Source organism: Muntiacus reevesi, chromosome 21, assembly GCF_963930625.1.
Source record: "Muntiacus reevesi chromosome 21, mMunRee1.1, whole genome shotgun sequence".
NCBI lineage: Eukaryota > Metazoa > Chordata > Mammalia > Artiodactyla > Cervidae > Muntiacus > Muntiacus reevesi.
The window spans coordinates 759502-783965 of NC_089269.1; the positions used below are offsets into that span (position 1 = coordinate 759502).

Below are 24464 nucleotides of genomic sequence, written 5' to 3' on the forward strand. Positions count from 1 at the left end.
GTTCAGTGCTAAAAAACTGTCAAGCCACGAAAAGACATGGAGGAATCCTACATGCATATTATTAAGTGAAAGAAGTCTATATTAGGACAGTGAAAACTTAGGGCTCTGTGACACTATAATGATGAGTACATCATTTGTCCAAAGCCATGGGATGCACAACACCAAGAGGAAGCCCCAGAGTAAACTAAGGCCGTTGGGCACGTGTTTTGTGCTGGTGCAGCTTCATCAGTGGTGACAAAGGCACCAATCTGGTGGGTGATGTGGATGATTAGGGAGAAGATGCACGTGTGGGGAAGGGGTATATGAGGAATCTCTGTACCTGCCTCTGAATTTTGCTGTGACGTTAAAACTGCTCTAAAAATAGTCTTTAAGCAATAACAAAAAACCAAGAAACAGTCTTAACATCATAAAATATTTTTCAAATGTGATGCTTCCCTGGTGGCTCAGTGGTAAAGAATCTGCCTGCCAATGCAGAAGATGTGGGTTCAATCCCTGGATCAGGAAGATCCCATGGAGAAGGAAATGGCAACCCACTCCAGTATTCTTGCCTGGGAAATCCCATGGACAGAGGAGCCTGGTGGGCTACAGTCCGTGGGGTAGCAAAGAGTCGGACACGACTGAGCAAACACACATATACAACATGGCTTATCCATTCCTAAGTATTAGAATTAAATACGCTGTATATAAATGAATGCTTTTATAGACTCAGAAGTAATTTTAGGATTTTAAAAACTCTCTTGATTATCAATATATTAGTATTAAATTTCATCATATGGTAGATCAACAAAAATGCTAGTTAATTGAGTTATTATTAATTGAATCTGAACAAAAAGTTCACTGTATTCACCAGAAATTCCTGGAAACAGGAATTAGCTACTTTTTATTTGAAGAAATTCTTTTCACTAGAGTCCCTTTAGTCAAAAAATGTTTGATATTTTGAAATTGAATAATTCTGAATAGTGTAGAGTTTTCAGAGATTAAAATATCATGGAAACAATCAGTATTCTATTTGTTTTAGTTAGAAATGTTCTGAACTTATGGCAGTCTTGGCCACCCCTTGTTGACCTCATTACATAGATAACTCACCCAAGGAAAATGTGATCTTTTCAGATGAGCTATTCCACACTTTGTGTCCAGGGGCTGGAGACAGAGCCATACACCAGATGGTCAGGTTGTTTGAGTGGGCTGGTTTATTATCATATACACTTGTCAAAACAGACTTCAGTTCCCAAAATCCATCTTTGTCTTTTCTTTTTTCACTAGCAGTATACATTTCTACAAGACAGATAAGAACAAGGTTCGTCACCAACATTTCCCATATGAGCCGTAAAATGATGCCAAGGCATGGCTGGAGACAGTTCAGCTTACAGCGGTGTGGTCTAAAGGTGGTCAAACTGAAGCTCTGTCCATTTGTCTGGCAGGCCTGGAATTATACTGAACTGTTTTGTTCAAGCTCCTACATGGCATTGATCCATGGTCAAGGTATGGAATATATTGGTTAAAGGTGTTCCTTTATTTATAACCAAGGGTCTAGTAGGTTTGGGGCAAGTTTCCCCAGCTCATCAGCATTGCTGGTAACAGCGAGATTGATGATTTGTCCCTGGCCTGAGTGAGATCCTGGGAGGTCTCTTCTGTGGAGAGTGAGTAGCAGCAAGAATACACCTAAGTGACCAGAAAACTGTAAACCAGCCTCAGCTGAGACTCCATTCTGGGTCCTCCACTGTAGGTGCTGTGAATGGGTACACGGGCTGCGTGGGGGCCCAGTGGTAAGGAATGAGCCGGCAGTGCAGGAGACCCGGGTTCCATCCCTGGGTTTGGAAGGTCCCTGGAGAAGGGAATGGCCCCCATTCCGGTATTCCTGCCTGGAGAATTCCGCGGACAGCGGAACCTGGCCAGCGGCCGTCCATAGTGTCCCGGAGAGTCAGACGTGACCAAGCGACTGACACCCTCACTTCGCCTCCACATGTGTACATGGGATCCGTACCCCTACCTCAAGGATATGGTTGCTAGATTATACCCTTTTCCCGAAATAAGCTGTTATTATTTATAACACTGTATGTTATTTATAACACTGTCTTCTGGGGTCCTGTGAGTCTTCTTTAGAAATAGAATCCTGTCTAACTGCCACTGTTGGTTCCACCTCCAAATAGCATGCGTGGCGGCGGGACTTGAATGCAGAACTCTGTCCCTGTGGGTCAGAGCTTTGTTTCACAGCTTCTTGACACTGAAGGTTCTAAATGCTAATTCTAAAGTCAGCGCTTGCCAAAGCAATAACTACGTGCAGTTGTGTGCTGGTAAAACTCTGGCCACAGTGCCTGGCCTCATGGATGTGAGGATAATGACCCTTCTAACATATCTATGATGAACAAGTCTATTATGACCCTGAACGGATATTTGCAGGATTGCATCCTGTCATTATTGTGGGTGAACTGTTTTTATTTATTTATTTATTCAATTATTTTTATTAGTTGGAGGCTAATTACTTCACAACATTTCAGTGGGTTTTGTCATACATTGACATGAATCAGCCATGGAGTTACATGTATTCCCCATCCCGATCCCCCCTCCCACCTCCCCCCCCTCCCGATTCCCCTGGGTCCTCCCAGTGCAGCAGGCCCGAGCACTTGTCTCATGCATCCAGCCTGGGCCGGTGGTCTGTTGGTGAACTGTTTTTAAAGTAATCCAGTAACAAAACCAGTAATTCAACATGAGTCAAGTGGATCAATAAAATCATTCATCAACAAAGACTTAAAACTTTATCAATTAAAGATAATACAGCAAGAAATATGTGACTGCTACTGCTGAAAATATATTGAGCTTTGAGGAAAACTGACTCTGGAGAAAGGAGAAGGGCCATTGTCCCAGGCAGGAGATGGCCCAGATTGTTCCGGCAGCATCTATCGTGTTTGCTATGAAAACACGGCTCTGTCCATTCTCACCTGAACTTGCCTCCCTGTGTGTCCTGCTCCAGGAACGTTTAATCCTCCTGATGAACATGTTCCTTGTCATGGAGCCAAGTTGCTTACATACACTTCCTTCAATCCTCCACCCCCACCCTACCCAGATCCTTGCAAGAAAAAATAGAAATTATTTGCTTGTTGATTTAAGGTAGTGATGTTAAGCTAATGGGAACTAAATGACATGATTAATACATGTACGTTGAATTAAATTTGCTTGCTCTCATAGGAGAGATCTGCATTTACCAACAGTTAAATAATAACAGTACTGTTCATATGTGAATGGAGCAAGTCAACTGTATTTCTTGTATTCTGGGAAATACCTCCCTGCTCCTTGGAGGAGCCAGATGAGGTGTCAGAAAATGGCATTTGGTAGGCAAGATGATGTTTTCTTGGAATGAGAATCGTTCTTAAATGCCAGGATCAACTTGGGCAGTGGCAACTTCTACTGTTCTTTGTTTTCTTTCTTGCCAAACCCACTTCCATTGACTGATTTCCTTACCTTCTCTTTCAGCTTGAGGGAAGCTCCTCTGTATAAACCAGCTGAGGTTTGCTGTGGGAAATACATTCCTCAGTGAGCAGGTAAAAATTCTCTGGGGTTAGAGACAGAACATGAGAAGAATTACTTGCCAGTTCAGAAGAAACTGGTGCCCCACACATCTCCACCGGGCCTCAGATGAGGCAAATTGGCACAGAATCGCTTTTTCCATTTTTATTACTTTCTTTCTTTATTTTTTGGTGGAACTCCCTGGACCAGGGGTTGAACCTGCACCCCCTGCAGTGAAACTGTAAAGTCTTAACCACTGGACCATCAGGGAAGTCCTTTACACTTTTAACAAGGCAGTGTTCATCTTTAAGAGGCTGCTTAAAATGTGAACTATAAATAGGCAATCGCCTATAGATATGCTACAAATTAACAGCTAGAATTCAAGGTCAATTTAAGAAGAATCTAGAACTAAGTTAATGTTGCAAATCTGGATTCTCAGTTCTGGAAAAGGAAGATTACATCTCTACATAGGCAAAATGGAAACCAAAGAATTGGAAGAAGTTATAACAGGCAGAGGCCAGGGAAGAATATTCTGTCAGACCAAAAGCTAAAAGACACCCAGACTTTTGTTGTTTTTGTTCCCCCAATAATGTAAAGTACTGTTAGCAGCAACAACTACAGAAACCATTTAATATAAACGTTTCACTTTTGACTTGTAAAGAGTTTACCTAATTAACTTTTTATCATCTTAACAATCCTATAGGCTAAGAAGGACCCACTTTATTACTGCCATTTGACAGATGGGGAAGTCAGGGCACAGAATCACTGAATGGTTAAAGGGAGTGGAATGTAGTTGATGGTAAAACTGGAGGTGTTACCTTAATCTCAGTAAAACATATTTCCTGGTAAAACACCTTGCATTAAAGTAAGAAGCAAGTAGAAGAGCAGGTAGCTTATGTTACAGAACCAGGGAGCTTAGCAGGAGGGTTAGTGTATTATTTTTTTTTTTCTCCCAACACTGTGTTTGTTTTTGTGAGATGGTAGTTTCTTCAAGAGCCTGGTGAAAATATTATCTGATCTTCATTATTTCATCTGAGACACTAGAAAATTATAATTCTTTTTATAGTTTTGTTTTCTCGTCAAGAGGTATGTGTATTTTACATGTGGCCAGCCCTAAGTTTTTAGTTCTCAGATACTTCTCACAATTGATGAATATGCTAGTTAATTAGTAAAGAACTGTTGCCTATATGTAATGCTTGGTGTGCTAACTCCCCTGCAGACTAGTTATGCCTGAAGAGTCTGATTTTGAGCAGAGCTGAGAAACCAAATCTAAGATTAATACTAAGCCCCATCTTTCTGGTGAGATCCCACCAAGGTGCAGATGAACATCCCTCAGAACAACACTGTAAAACCCCCAAGGAAATACTGAGACTTTCAGAGGAGGTTATTTGTTGTACCCAAAATGGTAGATAGCAAACGCTGAAGCCCCAGATTTCTCACCCATTCAGTTCTTAATGGGGATGCAGGCACATGACAGGAAGGCAGATCCATGAAATTCTGTCTCTTTCTGTCTTAAAAGCAAAAGCAGGTCTCCTGAAATATATTTTTATTAAGTAAAGGAAAGAGATTTCTGTTTATTTAATCCAACAAAATGCCAAAGACTGACTTTATCTAGGTGATTTGTGTAGGATCTATAATGAAAAAAAATGTTTTAAAAATGTGTAAAGGTTTGTATTAATGTCAATACCTTTAGCCCCTCTCATGATTCATTTTCTCTATGCTCATCTAATCTACCAAAAGATGACGATATGGTAATATCAGGAATGAGTAGGAGTTCCATTATTTTATAAAGGCAACTGGCTCACTGAAGAAATCTCTTGTTAACTCAATAAAAATATTAAGAAGATATAACACCTGTAAATTTTCTAAATTCAGGTTTTATGGAACGATTCAGGTTTCAAATATTCTATACTATCTCCAGACAGTGTTCTAAGATTTTGTTTAGGAATATGGTTCTTGTCCTGAAACTTCTCTGGTCTCTAAAATTGAAAAACTTCAGGCTAAACTAGTTCACACTGAAGTCAAACATGTTATGAAATGTCAAGCATATGTGATTTTGCTGAGCAAGCCAAGTTGTATTTCTTTGTTAACTTTCAAAGGATTAAGAAGAAAAACATGTCAGATTTGAAAAAAAAATAGGAAATAATGTGTAAAAGAGTTTATGTGCACATGCATTCAAACACGTGCGCGCGCGCACACACACACACACACACACACACACACACACACACACACCTTTCTCTGCTGAGAAGTCAAGATCGTTCACTCCCTCAGTGTGAGCCTCTTTATGATGTATTCACCAAACAAGCAAATTATTGGTTTCTCTAGCACATTATTCTAAGCACATATGGTATAAGTGAGTAATACCACAAAGAATTCTGTAGAAAGTGCCAAAAAAGCATTTGGAGAGTTCTGTGGGAGTACAGAGAAGGATAAAAATCTGGGAACAGCTTGGCACATTTATATTTTGTGGACAGGGAAGAGTCAGGCCTGGAACCTACAGGTGGAAAGTAGTGGGAAATTCACAAAAGATGGTTGATGAATTGGTTCATGGACTGGGTGTGAGCTGGGGATGTTGGAAGCAGAGACTGGAGCAAGATGAGATTGATGAGTCAGGAAAAATGAATCCAAATCTGGCTGTAACACTGATCATTCCCTTATTTCCACAGATGAAATACTGAAATGGTGACGATTTGTAAATGATCCCACATTCAGTTTAGTTAAGTTTGGACAGGACCTTTTCCAAAGGATTTTTCACAGAATCAGTTTGAAAATATTTAGCTTATTAGTCTGGAAAGAAAAATCCTTTAAAAAAATTCCCCTATTTGTTTACCAACTCTTCATTTCTATTTGGAGTCTCTCTAGGCCCCACACATTTACTTTTCACTTGAGATTTAACTTTTAGTCTCTCCATGTTTTCTACTCTACCATTTCTGTATTTTCTTCCTGTAACTCAAGGTTTTCCTCCCATGGATATCTGTAAAATGGGCTTGTCTCCTCTTAGTCGTTTTTCCTTCTAAAATCTATCTGTAAATTTATATTTTTTGCTTAAGTTGTGATTATCCCTTTATTTCACTTCAACTGAAAGTAGAAGCCAACAGATTTCAGCTTTTCCAATTCTAGTTACATAATATAATAGAAATCAACCCCAGATTTGCTGTATTTCTCTAAATTGCAGGAGATGGGTCCTTTAATTTAATCTTCCCTTTCTGCAAGTTCTCTGACTTTTCTACTGACTTTATTTATAATCCCAAGACTTTCCAACCAGCAATGGAGACTTCCCGGCCTGACAACCGGACAAAGGATTTGAAACCACGGGTGTCCTCCGGGCATGTGGCTTCTTTGCCCATGGTTCACGCTCCTCCGTCTTAAATCTTCTTTGCTTGAGAGGCCAGATGATCTAGTCTTCTGGAAACAACTAAGACTTGTAGGTGCTTGATTTATTGTTTTACTTCACAACATTTGCCAGGGACAACTTTTTTTGGTGGTGGAAGGAGGAGGAGAAAAGGCCTGCATTTATTGCAGAAAAACCCTACAGGTAGGGTCACACTCATGCAGAAACAAGGCTTCCCTGGAAGTGGGAGGGAACAGGGGTGGAGGCGCCCTCCTCCCCGCGCAGCAGGCAGCTGACCCTCCCATGGGGTAGGAGCCCTCCCTGCATCGGACCCTCAGAGACCAGTCCCAAGCCTTGCTTGCCGGTAAGTACCCGCGTGGGGCTGGGTGGTACTTCCGAATTGCTCAGGGTGGCAAAGCTTGATGGATGAGGTTCTCAATCATTTAAACAGTGATCTAAGAGAGAGAAGTCAGGCTCTTTGTAAAATGTACCATAACCTTCCATGTGTTAATTTATCCTTGAAATGGGGTCCCTGCACCAGACATCTGGAGGAAGCTGCCGGCAGGAAGATCTCATCCACCGTTGGCTTTGCAGGTGGTGGTGCCGGGGAAGGCGGAGCGTGGTGAGCTGCTTGCTGAGGTCACCCCGCCGCAACCAGGCTGTGTGCGCTCCCCAGCCCGGTCCTCCAGGTATGCCAGCTCTCCTGCTAAGCCTGCAGTCCGGCGCTCTCAGAATCCCAGCCCCGAGGAACCTTGCTAGCGGCAAGCTGACTACACTGGGAACCGCGTTTCCCAGAGCCTGGCAGGCTTTGTAGCTTCTGGGCTGGCTTCTGCATCTGCTCAGAGCGACGGCGAGTCTCTCCCAGTTGGCATCAGTCTCCGTTCGCTTCTACCCACGCCGAGCGCGTCCCAGTGAGGCCCTCGCCCTGGCATCCTGCACAGCCTGGACCCCGGGGCTGCTCCTCCTGCCTCCGAAGTGCCTCAGACAGGTCTCCGGGGGCACCGCGGCAGCGGGAGCAGCCAGGAGGAGTCGAGAGAGCACCTGGAACTCTGCGTCCGAAGCGCCTGGGCTGCTGGTTGAGGTCCCGGACTCACCGAAGCCTCGCAATCACAGTCGCTCCACTGAGCTGCCCCGCCTCCCGGCCCAGCCCGGAGGGGTCGGCAGGCGTGCGGGCCGTGGCGGGGAGGCCCGGGGGCGCCTCCAGGGGTGCTTGGCTCTGACTCAGCCTGACCCCAGGGGAGCGGGAAGGAGGGCGTCTCAGCACCGGGCGTGGCCGCCTGCGGCCGCTCCTGCAGACCCCGAGCCCCCAGGCCCTCCCCGAGCGCGGACAGCGCTAGGGACTCTGGCCCCTGGAACGCTGGAGAGAGGGGCAGGATGCGGCGGGAGGAGGAGGACGAGGGCGGACACAGGGTGGAGGCCAGAGGGCCCTGGGAGGAGAGGGAGGAGGCGGAGACCAGTGAGACGCGAGAGCCGGCCGGCGCCACGCGCGCCCGCTGCCCCACCACGAGGGCGCGCGGTGCGCCGAGGCCTGGGGGTACTTCCACCCGGCCCCTGCCCGCGCCGGGCGCCGCCCCACCCAGCACGCCGCCTGCCGCCTGTGAGGCAGGCAGGTGAGCCGGGGCCCGGGGTCAACGTGGGCACCACGGCCCTCTGGAAGCATCCGAAGAGCATGCACAAGGACGAGCTGCAGAAGGGTGGCCGCGGCCAGGCCGGGCGGCGTCCGGACCCCCGGCCGCCGGGGCCGCAGCTCCCCGCGGGCATGGAGGGCGACTGGGCCCGGCTGCTGCAGCAGGTGGGGGCGCTGGCCCTGTGGGCCAGCCGGAGGGAAAAGGCGCTTCTGAGGCGGGAGCGCGCGGTGGAGAGGCGGGGGCGCGCGGTGGAGAGGGGGAGCGCGCGGTGGAGAGGCGGGGGCGCGCGGTGGAGAGGCGGGGGCGCGCGGTGGAGAGGGGGAGCGCGCGGTGGAGAGGCGGGGGCGCGCGGTGGAGAGGCGGGGGCGCGCCCTGGAGGAGGTGGAAAGGGCCATCCTGGAGGTGAGGCGGAAGGTGCGGGCCGAGAAGGAGGCCTGCCAGAGGGAGAAAGGCCAGGCCGGGGCCGCTCACCCCTTCCATTTTGTTTAAACGGGGCTTTCACTTCCCTTGTGGTTTCCCCCCCAAAAATGTGTTGCCCCTTTGAGGACCCTCTCCACCTGTGGTAAAAGCTCAGGGCTCACTGCTGCAAATGATGGTGGCAGCTCTGCTGGTCATCACCCGGCTGGAGATATAGACTCAGGAGCCTTATAATGCCACAAACATGCTAGGAGGAAAGATGAGGCTGCAATATCTAAAACACACATACACGAGGAATGGAGTTTAAGAAGGTCAAGAAATCCACAGAAACTCAAATTTTGTAAAACCAAAGTTAAATTAACACGAACTGTCAAATTCTGTAAATAGCTAATAGAGCTCTCCTGCTAAACTCCGATGTTTGGTTTTAAGATTACAGTGTCTTTTCTCCATGAGTCTTATTATTTTAACCTCTCTTTCCTTTTTAGGCATTTTAATCCCATTTGCTTTTGCTTCCTGTTTCATGTGAAGTAGTTTTTGTTTGTTTTCTAGTTTTTTCCCTAAATTTTATAAAACATAATAGTTAGAGAATGAGAAGGAGAGGACCCCATGGAGCTGATCAAGTAAAAGCACAGGCAGAAAAAAGACACTCATGTGGAAAGAAACGTCGTGGAAAGACTGCCCTATTGAGTAAACTAGAGTTTTCCTTTCTCTCTCCTGTGTCTTCTTTTGCTGCATTATCAGAGTGGATATGGAGGGCTGTGGGCTGTGTTGACAGGCTCTTCGGCCCAGTACCTTTTGCTCCAGAGCAAAGCTCTGCTTACATGGGTGGGGGTGGGTGGGGGGAGGTGTTGAAGTTTAGGCTAAAGACTCCCTTTCTTTCCATGGAGCTGTGGCGGCAAGGCTGTGTGCTGTGTTGGGGACCCTGGCGAAGCCGAGCCCTTGGAAACACGACATCCGTAGGGGATGTGACAATCTCACTGTCCCTCTCTAGCATGTCTCAGCCTGAAAGGCTTCAGTGTTAGACTAATCAGGGGGCCTTTCTCTTCTACAGGAACACTAAATTAACCATACACTTCGTAACTTTAACTGGTGACACTGGAAGACGCAGTTCAAATCCCGGTTGCTCTAACACAGGGCTGCTGGTGTCGTGAATGTGCAGTACCTAGTAAGGCATTGCACAGGTGCATGCTAATCTCTAAGAGATGAAGGAATGGGGATAGAAGTTACCATTGCTGAGTGCTCGTGGTTGCCAGGTGGCAGACACTTTGCATGTGGTTCTCTCATTTGGTTCTCAGGTCACCATTGTCAGGTTGGGATCATTGTCCCTGTTCACTGATGAGGAGCCTCAGAATCTGAGGTCTAAGGCCTGGAATTAATACTGACGAAGGAGAATTGAGACCAAGATCTATCAAATTCCACAATCTATATTCTGCCATTTCATTATTCCCCACTGTCTCTGAGAATCAGTCACACAGCAGATTTATGAATATACATGCAGAGGAAAGAATAAGTGAAAGAGAGTGAGTACATGATAAATAGTGACAAGAAAAAAAGACATTTCTGAGACATTGACTCTGTGCTGTTTACTCGTTACTGTGGATAAATCTAATGTACCTAAGAACCCAGCATAATATTTATTATGATCCTGGCTTTAGAAATGAGTTAGTTGAGATGCATAGAGCTTAACTACTTGATGAGGCGCTCTTGCTGGTAAGTGGTCGAATCAGGATTTGACCTCCTTTCTATTGGCCCCTGGAGCATGATCCCCTTGCCATGCCGTCCTGCCTGGGTATGGACATGCTAAATTCTCATCCTAGTTCTGCCTTTTGTTAGTGGCTCAGCCAGTGGTTTAGACTCTCCAGGTCCCAGTTTCTCGTCTGTGATTTGACAGATCTCTACCTATTTCAGAGGCTTATTGGGAGTATCACATGGTAAAAGTATGTGAAAGGACTTTGAAGAGTTAATATGCTATTTAAAATACAATGGGGATTATAAGAATATCAGAGTGAGAAATTACTAATGTTTGGCAAAGTCTTAAAAGATCCATAGACAAGCTGTGTCCTGCAGCTGATTACGTGGAGTTGTGAGAGATTATTCACTAATTCCCCAGGAAGGAACATTCTCTGGTTTTTCTAGTTAGTACCCAGAGAACTATGGGTACAGAAGAGAAAATCTGATGACACATAAGACAAAGTCCTTTTCTTAAAAACTGAAATTCTTGGATCCAATCTTGTGATTGGAAAGTTGCGAAGGTTGGTGTAGGGAATGAATTAGAACAATACAAGGACTGAGTCCACATTACCTGTAAACACTGGCCCAAGAAACTACAGAAAAATCCTCATAAGAAACAAAAACACCTACAAAACATTATATCATGAGATTATGTCTTTTATTTAAACTACTGAAGTGAAGTACTTGAAAATTAATTGTGGCAGAACCAAAAATATGGAAACCTTTTCTATGTACTCAAGATTACAATAACAATCTAAGAGATCCATCCATAAAATCAACAAAAGATACAAAGGCTTGGATAATACTCTCATCTAAAATCATACCACAGAGCCTGAGTTATGATTTGTATGCAGTGTCAAATTACATGATTGATATTAGTGAAAATATGACAAGATATCATAAGTTGTTTAATGTTCTTGGGGCTAGAAGAAACCAGCAGTATAATTTTCTCTAATCCCATTTAATAGGACATGTTTGAAAATTCATGGAGAATATTCATTTTACTTGGGGTTTTGAAAAGTTTGAATGAAATCATAATGTCACAAGACAGCTGAGTAACAAAACATAATAGTCAATGAAAATGCTTACTAAGCACTTTATATCAAACAATGAACTAAGAACTTTCCACACATTATTTTGTTCAATTCTTAAAAACAACATGCTGCTAAGACACTTCAGTCGTGTCCAACTCATTGTGACCCTATGGACTGTAGCCCGCCAGGTTCTTCTCTCCATGGGATTCTCCAGGCAGGATGCTGAAGTGGGTTGCCATTCCCTTCTCCAGGGGACCTTCCTGACCCAGGGATCAAACCCACGTCTCCCGCATCTCCTGCATTAACACTGAGGTCCTTCACCACTAATGCCACCTGGGAAGCCATCTTAAAAACAGCAATATGCATAAACTCTCCTCATCCCCTTCATATAGACGGGAAACCTGACTACAAAGGTGTAATAATTAGCACAAGGTCACAGCCAACCGGAGGAAGAGCTGAGAAGTGAGAGCAGATCCCAAAGACTAGAGGCTGGGAACTACCTACAAGAAATTAAAGTCAGATTCCAATTTCCGTTTCCTCCTGCCTTTCCTATATTGCCTAAGAAATAGTCAGAATTCTGAAAAAGTTCAGATGGGCACATTTCCACTTGTCACTTAAAAATAAAACACTGGAAAGCTGGCATAGGAAACGAATCAGAACAAATTAAATGTCAGCCGAGCAAAACCTCCTTCTTACACCAGCATTCACACTGTTTTCCACCCTACTTTTCCTTCACTATCTACTTCGATTTTTAGTCAACAGAAATTTAAAGAACTGATACAACTTTTCCAGGAAATTTAAGGACTAAGGATCACAAGATCACACGTTCTGACAGCCTGAAGGCAGACAATAAGGATTCCCTTTTGGTTTCTTCGGCGTTACTGGTTGGGGCACAGGCTTGGATTATCATGATATTGAATGGTTTGCCTTGGAAATGAAGAGATCATTCTGTCGTTTTTGAGATTGCATCCAAGTACTGCATTTCACACTCTTTTGTTGACCATGATGGCTACTCCATTTCTTCTAAGGGATTCCTGCCCACAGTAGTAGATATAATGGTCATCTGAGTTAAATTCACCCATTCCAGTCCATCTTAGTTCGCTGATTCCTAGAATGTCAACATTCACTCTTGCCATCTCCTGTTTGACCACTTCCAATTTGCCTTGATTCATGGACCTAACATTCGAGGTTCCTATGCAATATTGCTCTTTACAGCATCGGACCTTGCTTCAGTCACCAGTCACATCCACAACTGGGTGTTGTTTTTGCTTTGGCTCCATCCCTTCATTCTTTCTAGAGTTATTTGGACTGCAAGGAGATCCAACCAGTCCATCCTGAAGGAGATAAGTCCTGGGTGTTCATTGGAAGGACTGATGTTGAAGCTGAAACTCCAATACTTTGGCCACCTGATGTGAAGAGCTGACTCATTGGAAAAGATTACTCCGGGAGTTGGTGATGGACAGGGAGGCCTGGTGTGCTGTGATTCATGGGGTCGCAAAGAGTCGGACACGACTGTGCGACTGAACTGAATTGAACTTTGGCTTCTAGAATCAACTTCAGTTGATTCAGTCCATCACCAACTACTGGAGTTTACCCAAACTCATGTCCATTGAGTCAGTGATGCCATCCACCTATCCCATCCTCTGTTGTCCCCTTCTCTTCCTGCCCTCAATCTTTCCCAGCATCAGGGTCTTTTCAAATGAGTCAGTTCTTCATATAAGGTGGCCAAAGTACTGGAGTTTCAGTTTCAGCACCAGTCCTTCCAAAGAATATTCAGGACTGATTTCCTTTAGGATGGAATGGTTGGATCTCCTTGCAGTCCAAGGGACTCTTAGGAGTCTTCTCCAACGCCACAGTTCAAAACCATCAATTCTTCAGCATTCAGCTTTCTTTATAGTCCAACTCTCACATCCGTACATGACCACTGGAAAGACCATAGCCTTGACTAGACGGACCTTTGTTGACAAAGTAATGTCTCTGCTTTTTAATATGCTGTCTAGGTTGGTCGTAACTTTCCTTCCAAGGAGTAAACATCTTTTAATTTCATGGGTTCAGTCACCATCTGCAGTGATTTTGGAGCCCCCCAAAATAAAGTCTGACACTGTTTCCACTGTTTCCCCATTTATTTGCCATGAAGTGATGGGACCAGATGCCATGATCTTAGTTTTCTGAATGTTGAGCTTTAAGCCAACTTTTTCACTCTCCTCTTTCACTTTCATCAAGAGGCTCTTTAGTTCTTCACTTTCTGCCATAAGGGTGGTATCATATGCATATCTGAGGTGACAGATATTTCTCCTGGCAAGCTTGATTCCAGCTTGTGCTTCTTCCAGCCCAACATTTCTCATGATACTCTCCATATAAGTTAAATAAGCAGGGTGACAATATACAGCCTTGACGAATCAGCTTACCTTTATTCCTATCAGAAATTAATTGGATTAAGGTCCTTTGAGAAAAAATTCTGAGCAATGAGGCAAGTGAACACACCTTGACATATTATACTGTCAATTTTCAAAGGCTTTAATGTGACTCACCTCTCCAATGACATCCATGGAATTATTTTCCACAATCATGGGGATTTCCAGCTTAGCTTAAAGACAAATAAAACAGTTAGTTAGTGGTCCTGAATGATACCCTGCCTGGTCACTAGTGTGTGTGTGTGTGTGTGTGCGCGCGCGCGCGCGCACGTGCACATGCATGTGTGAAAAATTCATAACTCATCAGATATTTATTAAACTCCCACTGTGTTCCAGCAGTATATTAGATGCCAAGGAAACAAAGGTGGACACATCATATTCATCATCCTTGAGAAATTTACATTTACATGGAAAATACACATACAAAAACTAGAAATTAGAATTGATGTAAGAACTGTTATTAGGGACACGTAGGATTTGAAGAAAGCTTTTAGGAGAAGCTTTCTAAGTCAACCTTGGGGAATAAGAGGAGGCTTTTGGAAGTGGGGACAGCTGATGCTTCAAAGATGATTACAGGTGAGTCAGTTGAAAAGGGCCTTCCCGGGTGGCTTAGTGGTAAAGAATCCGCCTGCGGATGCAGGAGATGAGGGTTTGATCCCTGAGTCAGGAAGACTTCCTGGAGAAGGAAATGGCATGCACTCCAGTATTCTTGCCTGGGAAATCCCACAGACAGAGGAACCTGGCAGGCTACAGTCCATGGGGTTGCAAAACGGTTGGGCCCAACTTAGCAACTAAACAGCGACAGGAGGAGCAGGCGAAAGTAGCAATGTGAGGGACGGAGGGGACAGGCAGTGGGCGGAGAGAAGAGAGGAATAGTCTGTGTGCCCACAGGTCTAGAAGTAAAGCATGAGTTAAGGCCCCTGAAGGGAGCTGGAAAAACACCTGGTTCTTACTTAGTTACTTGGCATCAGAAAAGATCAGGGACTATTTCAGTGATTTTATTGTCCCGCTAAACTGTAAATTCTTAAAGCCAGAATGCTTTATTCATCTCTCCATCTATAGCATTGATAATGCCCAGCATAAAACAGACATTGAGAACATCATGCTGAACTGAAGTAGCCTCAAGCTAAGTTGAGTATAACAGACAAAGCCCTCTACGACCCAGGGGATAAAGTATTAAGGCCCTTGTCACAGGTACCGTCAGTGTCTGCTGCACCCACGCAGCCTCGGCTGCCTCCACGCGGCCTCTTGCTGGCACACCTGTGACTCCCTCCTGAAGATTCACTGGGGTCATGGACACACGCTCAGTCCACAAACAGGGCAGACGGAAAGTCCAGAGGGTTGATGGTGGTAACAGGTGGGGAGCTGTGTATAATGCCCCAGCTTCCTCACCTTTGTCACGGGTAACTCTGATGCGTGTTCGCCCACGGTTTCCCAGTGGGAGTGAGCTCTAAGCCCACATCGCTAACTGGCTTGATCATGTACATTTTATTATCTTCCTTCTCTTCCTTGACATATTTTTCCCACTCCTATATTTCCTAGGATTATCTCTCAAATAAATTAATGCAAATTCTTGTCTCAGAGTTTTCTTTCAGGAGAACCCAAACCAAGACACAATAGTAACGGGAGGAGGCCTTTTTCTGACCTCTATTAGCAATAAATGCTGGTAGAATGAAGGGCCTGAAAGCAGGAACGAGTATACCAAAGGTTGCAAGGGTGATAGATACAGACAGATTATTTGGGGGGAATCACAGAGAACGAACTTGTGATGGCAGGGGACCCCCCATAAGGAAAGTCAAGTCATAGGAGACTAGCGAGGGGGATCCAGGAAGTGGCAGGGTGAAGCTTCTGGTTTATGGTCTGGCAGAGGACAAAGGTGTTCAGGAAGAAGAAATAAACTGGATGAAGGGCATGTAGAATGGCTCAGTGACACATATGAGCATTTATTTCAAGGTTTTCATATTTTTAGTTTTGGCTTATTCTATTTGAAGAATCACCTGGGGATGCAGAGTGGGTCCTGAATAAGATATGCAGTATAAGTCTGTGCCAGGATCACTATGATATACACTCGGGTGACACCCCAAATAGATTAAAGATTGGATAAGACCGTCCAAATACAATCTGGCCTATTTGCTAAAGGAGAAAATCAGAAAGCAGAAAAGTCTAGTTACTTGAACAAGTAGGCAGTGTCTTGTATTTTTAAGCATCCACTGAAAGGAGTTCAAAGCAGAAGCAAACAAAAATATAGAGGCCGAGATATGAGATGGAAAAGAGTGGAAAGCACTCTAGACCAAGATGAAGATACTTCAATGCAGCAAAGAGATATGGGACATGGTTTAAATGTTGACAAGGCAATTAGATCAAGTTGAGGTACAAAAACCCTTGGTCAAATGGGACACAGTTTGCCTAACAGAATTATTTCTTTTCACATCCTAGATGACTGCCTACATCGATTTGCCAATAGGGAGGCCAGATGAATTGGTCTTATGTTTGGGCTAAGACAGTCACACCCCATAAATGAGAGAATGGTGGTATCAATCAAAGAGATGAACAGTCTTTCCAACTCATCACACGACACTGTCTAGGCCCCATAAGGAACCTGATCACGGGGGCGATTGATTCTTCCCTAACACATCCCAGAGAAAGATGGAGGTAAGGAAGGAGCGAGGGAAGGAAGGCAAGAGGGAGACGGTGTGAGTCAAAGAAAGACATACAGGAGGTGCTATCGGCAAGAGACTTCAAACTGAATACATTCTGGCTGCAGCTATTTCCTTATTTATGAACTAAAGGGTTTGCAATTCCTTTAAAATACTGAATTGTGTGATCGCTAGTAATAATTCAATAAGATTCTAGATAAAAGCAAAGATTTTTTCACTTATCCTATCGTTCAGTTAACTGAGAAAAAATCTACCAGTCCATGCTCTTTTTTTTTGTTTTTGGTTTTTTTTTCCAGTCCATGCTCTTAGGTTTTGTGAATTATTTTCTCTTTTACCTCATTTTCAAAAACAATGAGTTGCTCATCTACATCACTGCTTTCCTCTTGGCCTTCATTTAAAAATGATGTTTTGATAAAAATTAAATTAAAAAAATAAAAATAACAGAAAAATGATGTTTTGAAAAGCACAGTTCTTGGTCACAAAAATGAAAAATATCTAAAGCCAACAAGTTTCTGTTCATTAATATTTCCTTGCCTCACTTTCCCATTTCCCTTAAATTTGCAACCTGCAGAGCCTCTGCAGTCTGACTGAGGCCACAGCGGGTATCTCAGCTAAGCCCCACTCTCCTGCAAGTGCAGGGTCAGAGGGCCGGCCCTGCAGGTCTTCTGCTGGAGGAGCCGGGCAGCCTCTCACCCCAGCTGGCCTTGGCGGGGGCAAGAGGGCTCCTGCAGTTTCTCGGAGCTGTCTGTCGTCTCCCTTTCCTCACACTGGCCTAATTCCACCTTGCTCCAGGAAGCAACTAATACACCAGACAACTAAGCGAGTAGAGCCTGGCAGTTATAGCGAAAGAGACCTCCAGCCTTCTCAGGAGACGTTAAAACCATGAAGTGGTGGTCACATGGAAAGCCATGTAGTAATGCACGTAAGGTGGTGGTTGGTGGTCACCAGGAAACTGGTGACCTACGGCTGCTGAACCATCGTTCTTTGGCTTCCTTCCCTCATCTCCACCCGCAGCATGGATGACAAGTGTCAAGACAACCCGAACTCCAGCATAGCGACCCTTGAGTGGCGGCTCTCTGGCTAACAGTGCTTCATCTCCGGCAGGGAAGAATCTGGAGACTGCAACAGGAGTAGGCAGGGACTCCGGAGAGCAGAAACTCTTACCAAACACCTTGACGGTGGTGGAGCTCCTCAGGACTCTGCCAGACCCGAGCACGATGCGGCAGGAGAACGTCCGGCCGTCATCGTGGACTTGGACTGGGGAGAGGTAGAGCCTGTAGTCTGCGCCCGTCCGGACTCTGTCCTTAAACAACGTGGAATTGCTGGTGGGCTGGCCGCGAGCCGTAAGTGTCTCCTGAGTTCCATGATCCTCCTGATGAGACAAAATGGTTACCAGCGTTGAGCGCTCAATCGTGCCAGCTCTGGACTAGGCATTCCACATGCAGTAATCCATCTGTATCTTGTGACAGGGGAGATGATGAACGAAGAATTGAAATTAAGAGATACTGAGTGTGTTACTAGAGAAAGTATCATCACACTCAACTTTCAACTTAAAATATACTGTCATTTTCTCCTAACACGAATAGAAATTGCTGCTCTTCTGATTAAAACTTCTCCTTCATCACCTTCCATGAGCTGCATATTGACAGTGGGATTTGGGGGAGGGTACAGCCCTGGGAATTAATGTCAGGTCATAATTCTCATTTCAAGTTCTGAAATCATAACGCTAGGATATGTTCAGGGGGTTGTATCAGTTTTACTCATTAAATTTTCACTGAACTGGATGATTACAATCATCCTTTCTTCCCAGCATTCCTTTAGAAAAGCTCTCATTTTAGCTCCACTTGGAATGAGGACCAGGATGAGGTAAAGGGAGACTCCTAGAATGCAGAGGTTAAGGAGGCACTCACTCTCCGGGTCTTGTAAGTGCAGGAAGGGCCCCGAGAGTGGGTGCCTCCTTAGACACTGAGCCCTTTGGCATCTGCTTACCTGGCCTAGCTGTGTCTGTGTCTGTCACCTTCAAGGAGGACACGCAAGGAGTAGGCTGCAAACGCTAATCTGAATTTGGAGATCAGCGTTTAACTGGAGGACTTGGGTCCATGTCCTTTTTAGGTCTGTGAGAAATGCTCCCGTCGTTCTTGCCTTGTCCTGAACTTCATGGACAAGGTGTCGCAGCGTTGGTCACTGTCGGGACACTGCTGACTAAGGGTCTGGTGAGGAGGGGACTCGAGGCGCACAAATGGAGAGGAAGCTTATGACCTTATATTTATACTCCGTTCTGACTCGGCATTTTCAGCTGAGTGCTTGGAACACATTCTGGTACACAGCTTCTTCTCTGGACATTCTAGTGCAGTTGTTTTGGGATAAGCCTCATCCCAGGGCACTTTTTTAAAAAGGTCCTCGGAGAAGCCAGGGCTGAGAACCACTGGTCCAATGCCAAACAGTAGATGAATCATTATTTGTACAGGCTGGGGGAAATGGAAGGAACTGAAAAGGAGAAGGCTGAACTGGGATGCATTAGATGGGAAAGAAGTCACAAAACAATGAAAACAAAGGTCTGTGGCTTGGAATCTCTAGTTCAAAAAATTAGATTCTGCATAGAAGAAAGGCAGCTAGGTGAGGGAGAGAATTGAAGCATGAGCTGGGAGCAGAACAGGAAGTGTAAACAGGAAGACAGACTTCTTTCATGGTTTATATAGGCATTTCCAGAATACACTTAGGAGAATCTCTTACAGAAGACACCATTTGTATTGGTAACAGCTTTCCCTGCAAATAGACAGATACTGCTGCCTGCAGAGAATCACAGACTTACTCCTGAGGCAAAGTGCATGCCCACATAAAGATGGACCTAATACTCGGGGTTGCTGTATTCCTAACAAGAAAGAGTACAGAAAATTAAAGGGAGACAGGGGCCTTGGATTATGTTCTGGAGAAGGGGTCCTAAAAGGGCCCTGAGTATTGGGTGGCGACAGCAGAAGAGACAGGAAGGCATTTCACTCAGCCTCTGTGGAGGCCCGATACATGACCGTTCATGCTGTGAACTTTCAACGAGGGGAACATGTGTCTGCATGTCTAACCATGTAAATTAGCCCACGTGTTTCGTGCACACTCTCACGGGCATGCATCCTCTACAGGGGGCTGTGCTTTGCTGCACTTACTTCGTGTAACTTACTAATGAAGACCTGATGGAACTGGAGGCCCAGAGAGAACAAGAGAGGCCAGAGGAAGGAGAAACCAAAGAACCAAAGAGATTCATGACGTGGGACACAGCAAGGGGACGTTCTTTATTTGAGGCGGCACTGTTAGCTTTTGAGGCACAGGACCCAAATGTAGAACAGTACACAAAGGCTGCAGCAGTCATTTAGAATGCAATCCAGGGCTAGCGTGTCATCTATGATCAGGAAAAAAAGAGCTGCTACCCAGACGTCACTGGGTCATTTTTTAAAATAAGAGGGTAGACAGAATTGAATCCAGCCAAGAATGAGAACCTGTGCCATCATCAGGCATGAGTGAAATTGCAGCTTTCTCTCCATCTCCTATTGCTGACAATCCTTCAGGTCTATCATCTCCCACCTCCACTCCCTTCGCCAGTCAGTAACTCTTCTTGCCTGCTCACTCGATGCCAGCCTCTGCGTGCCAGCTGTTGGACGGTACTACTGCGCTTTTCAAGGCACTGTACTGTAAGACTGAAAATGGTTGTTTTAATGTATTTGTGTGCAAAGTTATTATAACCCTATTACAGTACGGTACTGTGTAGCTGATTGTGTCAGTGGGGTACCTAGGTTAACTTTGTTGGACTCACAAATTGGACTCATGAACATGCTCTCGGAATGGAACTCATTCACATGTAGGGAACTTACTCTAATTAAGGAAGCAGGCTCACCCTGCAGGCGCTTCCACACAAGCTATGTTTCACTGTTCTTGTTTTATGCAAGGGACTGTTTTTGTGAGAATCCAGAAGTTTGAGATGCTTGATCTTTTAGTAAACACCTTGCCATTCAGAATATTTCCATCTGTCACTTTGTTGTGGGAAGATAGGCAGTCAGAGGCTGAGGTTGGAGACTGGTAAGAATATGGCTTTTTCCTTATTGTGTATCTGGGAGTGACTGGCCAGAGTAGTTTAACTGATAGAGAAAAGATATTTTTTAAAGAAATCGTGCTTAGGTTTTATTTACTTTTTTTACTTCTGGGAGTTCAACACTCATAGAGGAGGGATTTGTCCCTTCATTGGGAAAGATGGATTTGGTTGCAAAGTGTCGCTGTAACCTATAACATCGGGAGATCCTGAGAGATTGTAGAGGCCGCAGATACAAAGGGGATGGGGCAAGAACCCACATGTGAGCACCCGCTTTCACGGAGCGAATGGGAAGAGGGTGACAAAACTCAGGCAAACAATGAAATGTCTAGTGCCGGGAGAGGGAGAGACGACAGTATTATTTTGCTAGGACCATAGCTAAGTTTTTACATTAATAGTCACAGCTTACGTTTATTTAGCACCGACTTTTAGGTGCTTTGCCAAGTTCTTACAGGTCTTATTTGATCCTTAAAACAAGCTGGAATAAACCAAGGTTAGGTAACTTGCTCAAAGGTCATAGAGAGAAGGTACTTAGGTCACAGCACCAAGAAAGGGACAAATAAGTCTCTGAGACATTATGTCTTAATAAAACCAAACCATCACAAAACAAATAAATTTTGTGGATTATCTAGAATGAAAAAATTTCATGGTGGATTCATGTCAATGTATAGCAAAATCAATACAATATTGTAAAGAAAATAAATAAATGAAACTGAAACAAAACAAAACAAAACAAAAAACTCCAGGAAGCCAGAAGTTTTTATATAAATGGGAGATCTTGGAGGTGTGGACAGTTTGCTGATTGAAAGGAGCCTTTTATGATATATTGACCTACCTTTAGTTATTTCAAAGATGATGCTGTGAAAGTGCTGCACTCAATATGCCAGCAAAATTGGAAAACTCAGCAGTGGCCACAGGACTGGAAAAGGTCAGTTTTCATTCCAATCCCAAAGAAAGGCAATGCCAAAGAATGCTCAAACTACTGTACAATTGCACTCATCTCACATGCTAGCAAAGTGATGCTCAAAATTCTCCAAGCCAGGCTTCAACAGTACATGAACTGTGAACTTCCAGATGTTCAAGCTGGTTTTAGAAAAGGCAGAGGAATCAGAGATCAAATTGCCAACATCCACTGGATCATCAAAAAAGCAAGAGAGTTCCAGAGAAACACCAATTTCTGCTTTACTGACTATGCCAAAGCCTTTGTGTGGATCACAATAAACTGTGGAAAATTCTGAAAGAGATGGGAATACCAGACCACCTGACCTGCCTCCTGAGAAACCTGTATGCAGGTCAGGAAGCAATAGTTAGAACTGAACATGGAACAATAGACTGGTTCCAAATCAAGAAAGGAGTATGTTAAGGTTGTATATTGTCCCCCTGCTTATTTAACTTATATGCAGAGTACATCATGAGAAACGCTGGGCTGGAGGAAGCACAAGCTGGAATCAAGATTGCCGAGAAATATCAATAACCTTAGATATGCAGATGACACCACATTTATGGCAGAAAGTAAAGAACTAAAGAGCCTCTTGATGAAAGGGAAAGAGAAGAGTGAAAAACTCAACATTCAGAAACCTAAGATCATGGCATCTGGTCCCATCACTTCATGGCAAATAGATGGGGAAACAATGGAAACAGTGACAGACTTTATTTTGGGGGGCTCCAAAATCACTGCAGATGGTGACTGCAGCCATGAAATTAAAAGAGACTTGCTCCTTGGAAGAAAAGCTATGACCAACCTAGACAGCATACATTCCTTTGCCAACAAAGGTCCATCTAGTCAAGGCTATGGTTTTACCAGTAGTCATGTATGGATGTGAGAGTTGGACTATAAAGAGAGCTGAGCACCAAAGAATTGATGCTTTTGAACTGTGGTATTGGAGAAGACTCTTAAGAGTCCCTTGGACAGCAAAGAGATCCAACCAGTCCATCCTAAAGGAAATAAGTCCTGAATATTCATTGGAAGGACTGATGTTGAAGCTGAAACTCCAATACTTTGGCCACCTGATGCAAAGAACTAACTCATTTGAAAAGACCCTGATGCTGGGAAAGATTGAAGGTAGTAGGAGAAGGGGACGACAGAAGATGAGATGGCTGGATGGCATCACCAACTCAATGGACATGAGTTTGAGTAAGCTCCAGAAGTTGGTGATGGACAGGGAAGCCTGGTGTGCTGCAGTTCATGGGGTCACAAAGAGTCGACACAAAACTGAACTGAACTGACCTAACTTTGGTGACAGGCACCACCAAATACACCTCAACTCTCACCTGATAAGAATGATTCTAGGGCATTTGTTCTGCAAGAAAGACTGGTAGGGGATCTTGCACAGAATCTTTTTTCTTGGCTGTTTTTCTTTTCTTCTTTTCATAATTTTAAAAATACTAATGTGTGTGAGCGCTCAGTCACGTCTGCCTTTTTGCAGCCCCATGGTCTATAGCCCACCAGGCTCCTCTGTCCATGTGATTTTCCAGGCAACTGGAATGGGTTGCCATTTTCTCCTCTAGGGGACCTTCCTGATCCAGGGTTCAAACTCCTGTCTGCTTCATTGGCAGGTGGATTGTTTACCACTGAGTTACCTGGGAATCCCTAAAATATTATTAAATATTTCTAAAACTTCATGAAATGTACAACTTGCTGGACCCTTACAATCAAATGAGGAATGTAGATGGAATTAGCTAGTGTGTAGAATACACCTACATGAGTCCTAACACTCAGCAAATGTTCAGTTAATACTAAATCACTGTCTTACAACCTGAACTGGATCAGCTTGCTGTGAATTCATGAGTATTTGCTCTTTGCATGGTTAAATTATAGAATTATGAAGAGTATTAAAATGAACTCTTTGAAAATTACTTTTTAATATGTATTGAGCATAGGTATTGTATTAAGTTAATCACCACCTCACAACACCACCATGGGGCTGGTACTATAATTATGTAATTATAATAAATTTATAATTATATTATATAATTATCCTTTTTTGTGGATGACAGAACTAAAATCAGGCTGGGCAACATATCCAAGGCTGTATAGAATTCTGAGACAAAAAGAAAAATGTGTGTCCTTATACACACTTAGCAAAATATCCTCCCATATTTTGACATAGTTAACAGTGGAAAAAGTTAATAAAAACTCTACAATTTAACATTTTGAAAAATGGCTTCATAAAGTCAGGCACTGTTCAGTCTTTTCTCCTGTCCTTGTCAACCTTCATGCTTCTGGCCCTAGGCGGGCACCATGCCACAAAGATCCAGGAACCACAGGCTGATTGTGAAAATTCTGTTCCTTGAAGAGCATAGCAGGGTCTCATAACAAACAGAAGACACCGTGCCTTTATTTAAAAATTTGGCATTTTGTTTCTCATGGATTTTCCGCAAATTTTGATACTTGAAAGTATCATGATTACTGATTTCTTTGGGAACTTCCTTAAATTTTGCAGCCAAGGTGAAGGCCCTACTCACTTCACCCTAATCCTAGCTCCTGGGTCACACTGCTAGTAAATGTAGAGCCAGGACTTGAAAACAGCAATCTCCCTCTAAAAGCCACACTTTGCTTCATGCAGCCTCAAAAAAACAGTATAACAGCCAGTCCTTGACATTTCTGCTGAGAGTCTGTTGAGGAGAAGAACAAACTCACAAGAAAAACAAACAGAAAATCAGGACCCAT

The 24464-nt window shown here is 44.2% G+C and overlaps 2 protein-coding genes across 2 annotated transcripts in view; one reads left to right on the forward strand and one right to left on the reverse strand.

Moving 5' to 3' along the window:
- Positions 1–24464, reverse strand: part of CD96 (CD96 molecule) — an 86843-nt gene that overhangs the window by 43837 nt on the left and 18542 nt on the right. Inside the window, exons 4-7 of the mRNA XM_065913659.1 lie at positions 17884–18091; positions 14180–14235; positions 3460–3550; positions 1087–1275 (exon numbers count right to left, since the gene is read on the reverse strand). Of these exons, the coding sequence (XP_065769731.1) occupies positions 1087–1275; positions 3460–3550; positions 14180–14235; positions 17884–18091 (544 nt within the window). The remainder of the gene's footprint in view (positions 1–1086; positions 1276–3459; positions 3551–14179; positions 14236–17883; positions 18092–24464) is intronic.
- ZBED2 (zinc finger BED-type containing 2) lies at positions 8213–8955 on the forward strand. Its single transcript, XM_065913517.1, is given in 4 exon segments — positions 8213–8318; positions 8321–8464; positions 8467–8701; positions 8805–8955. Coding segments are annotated over 4 exon segments (636 nt in total).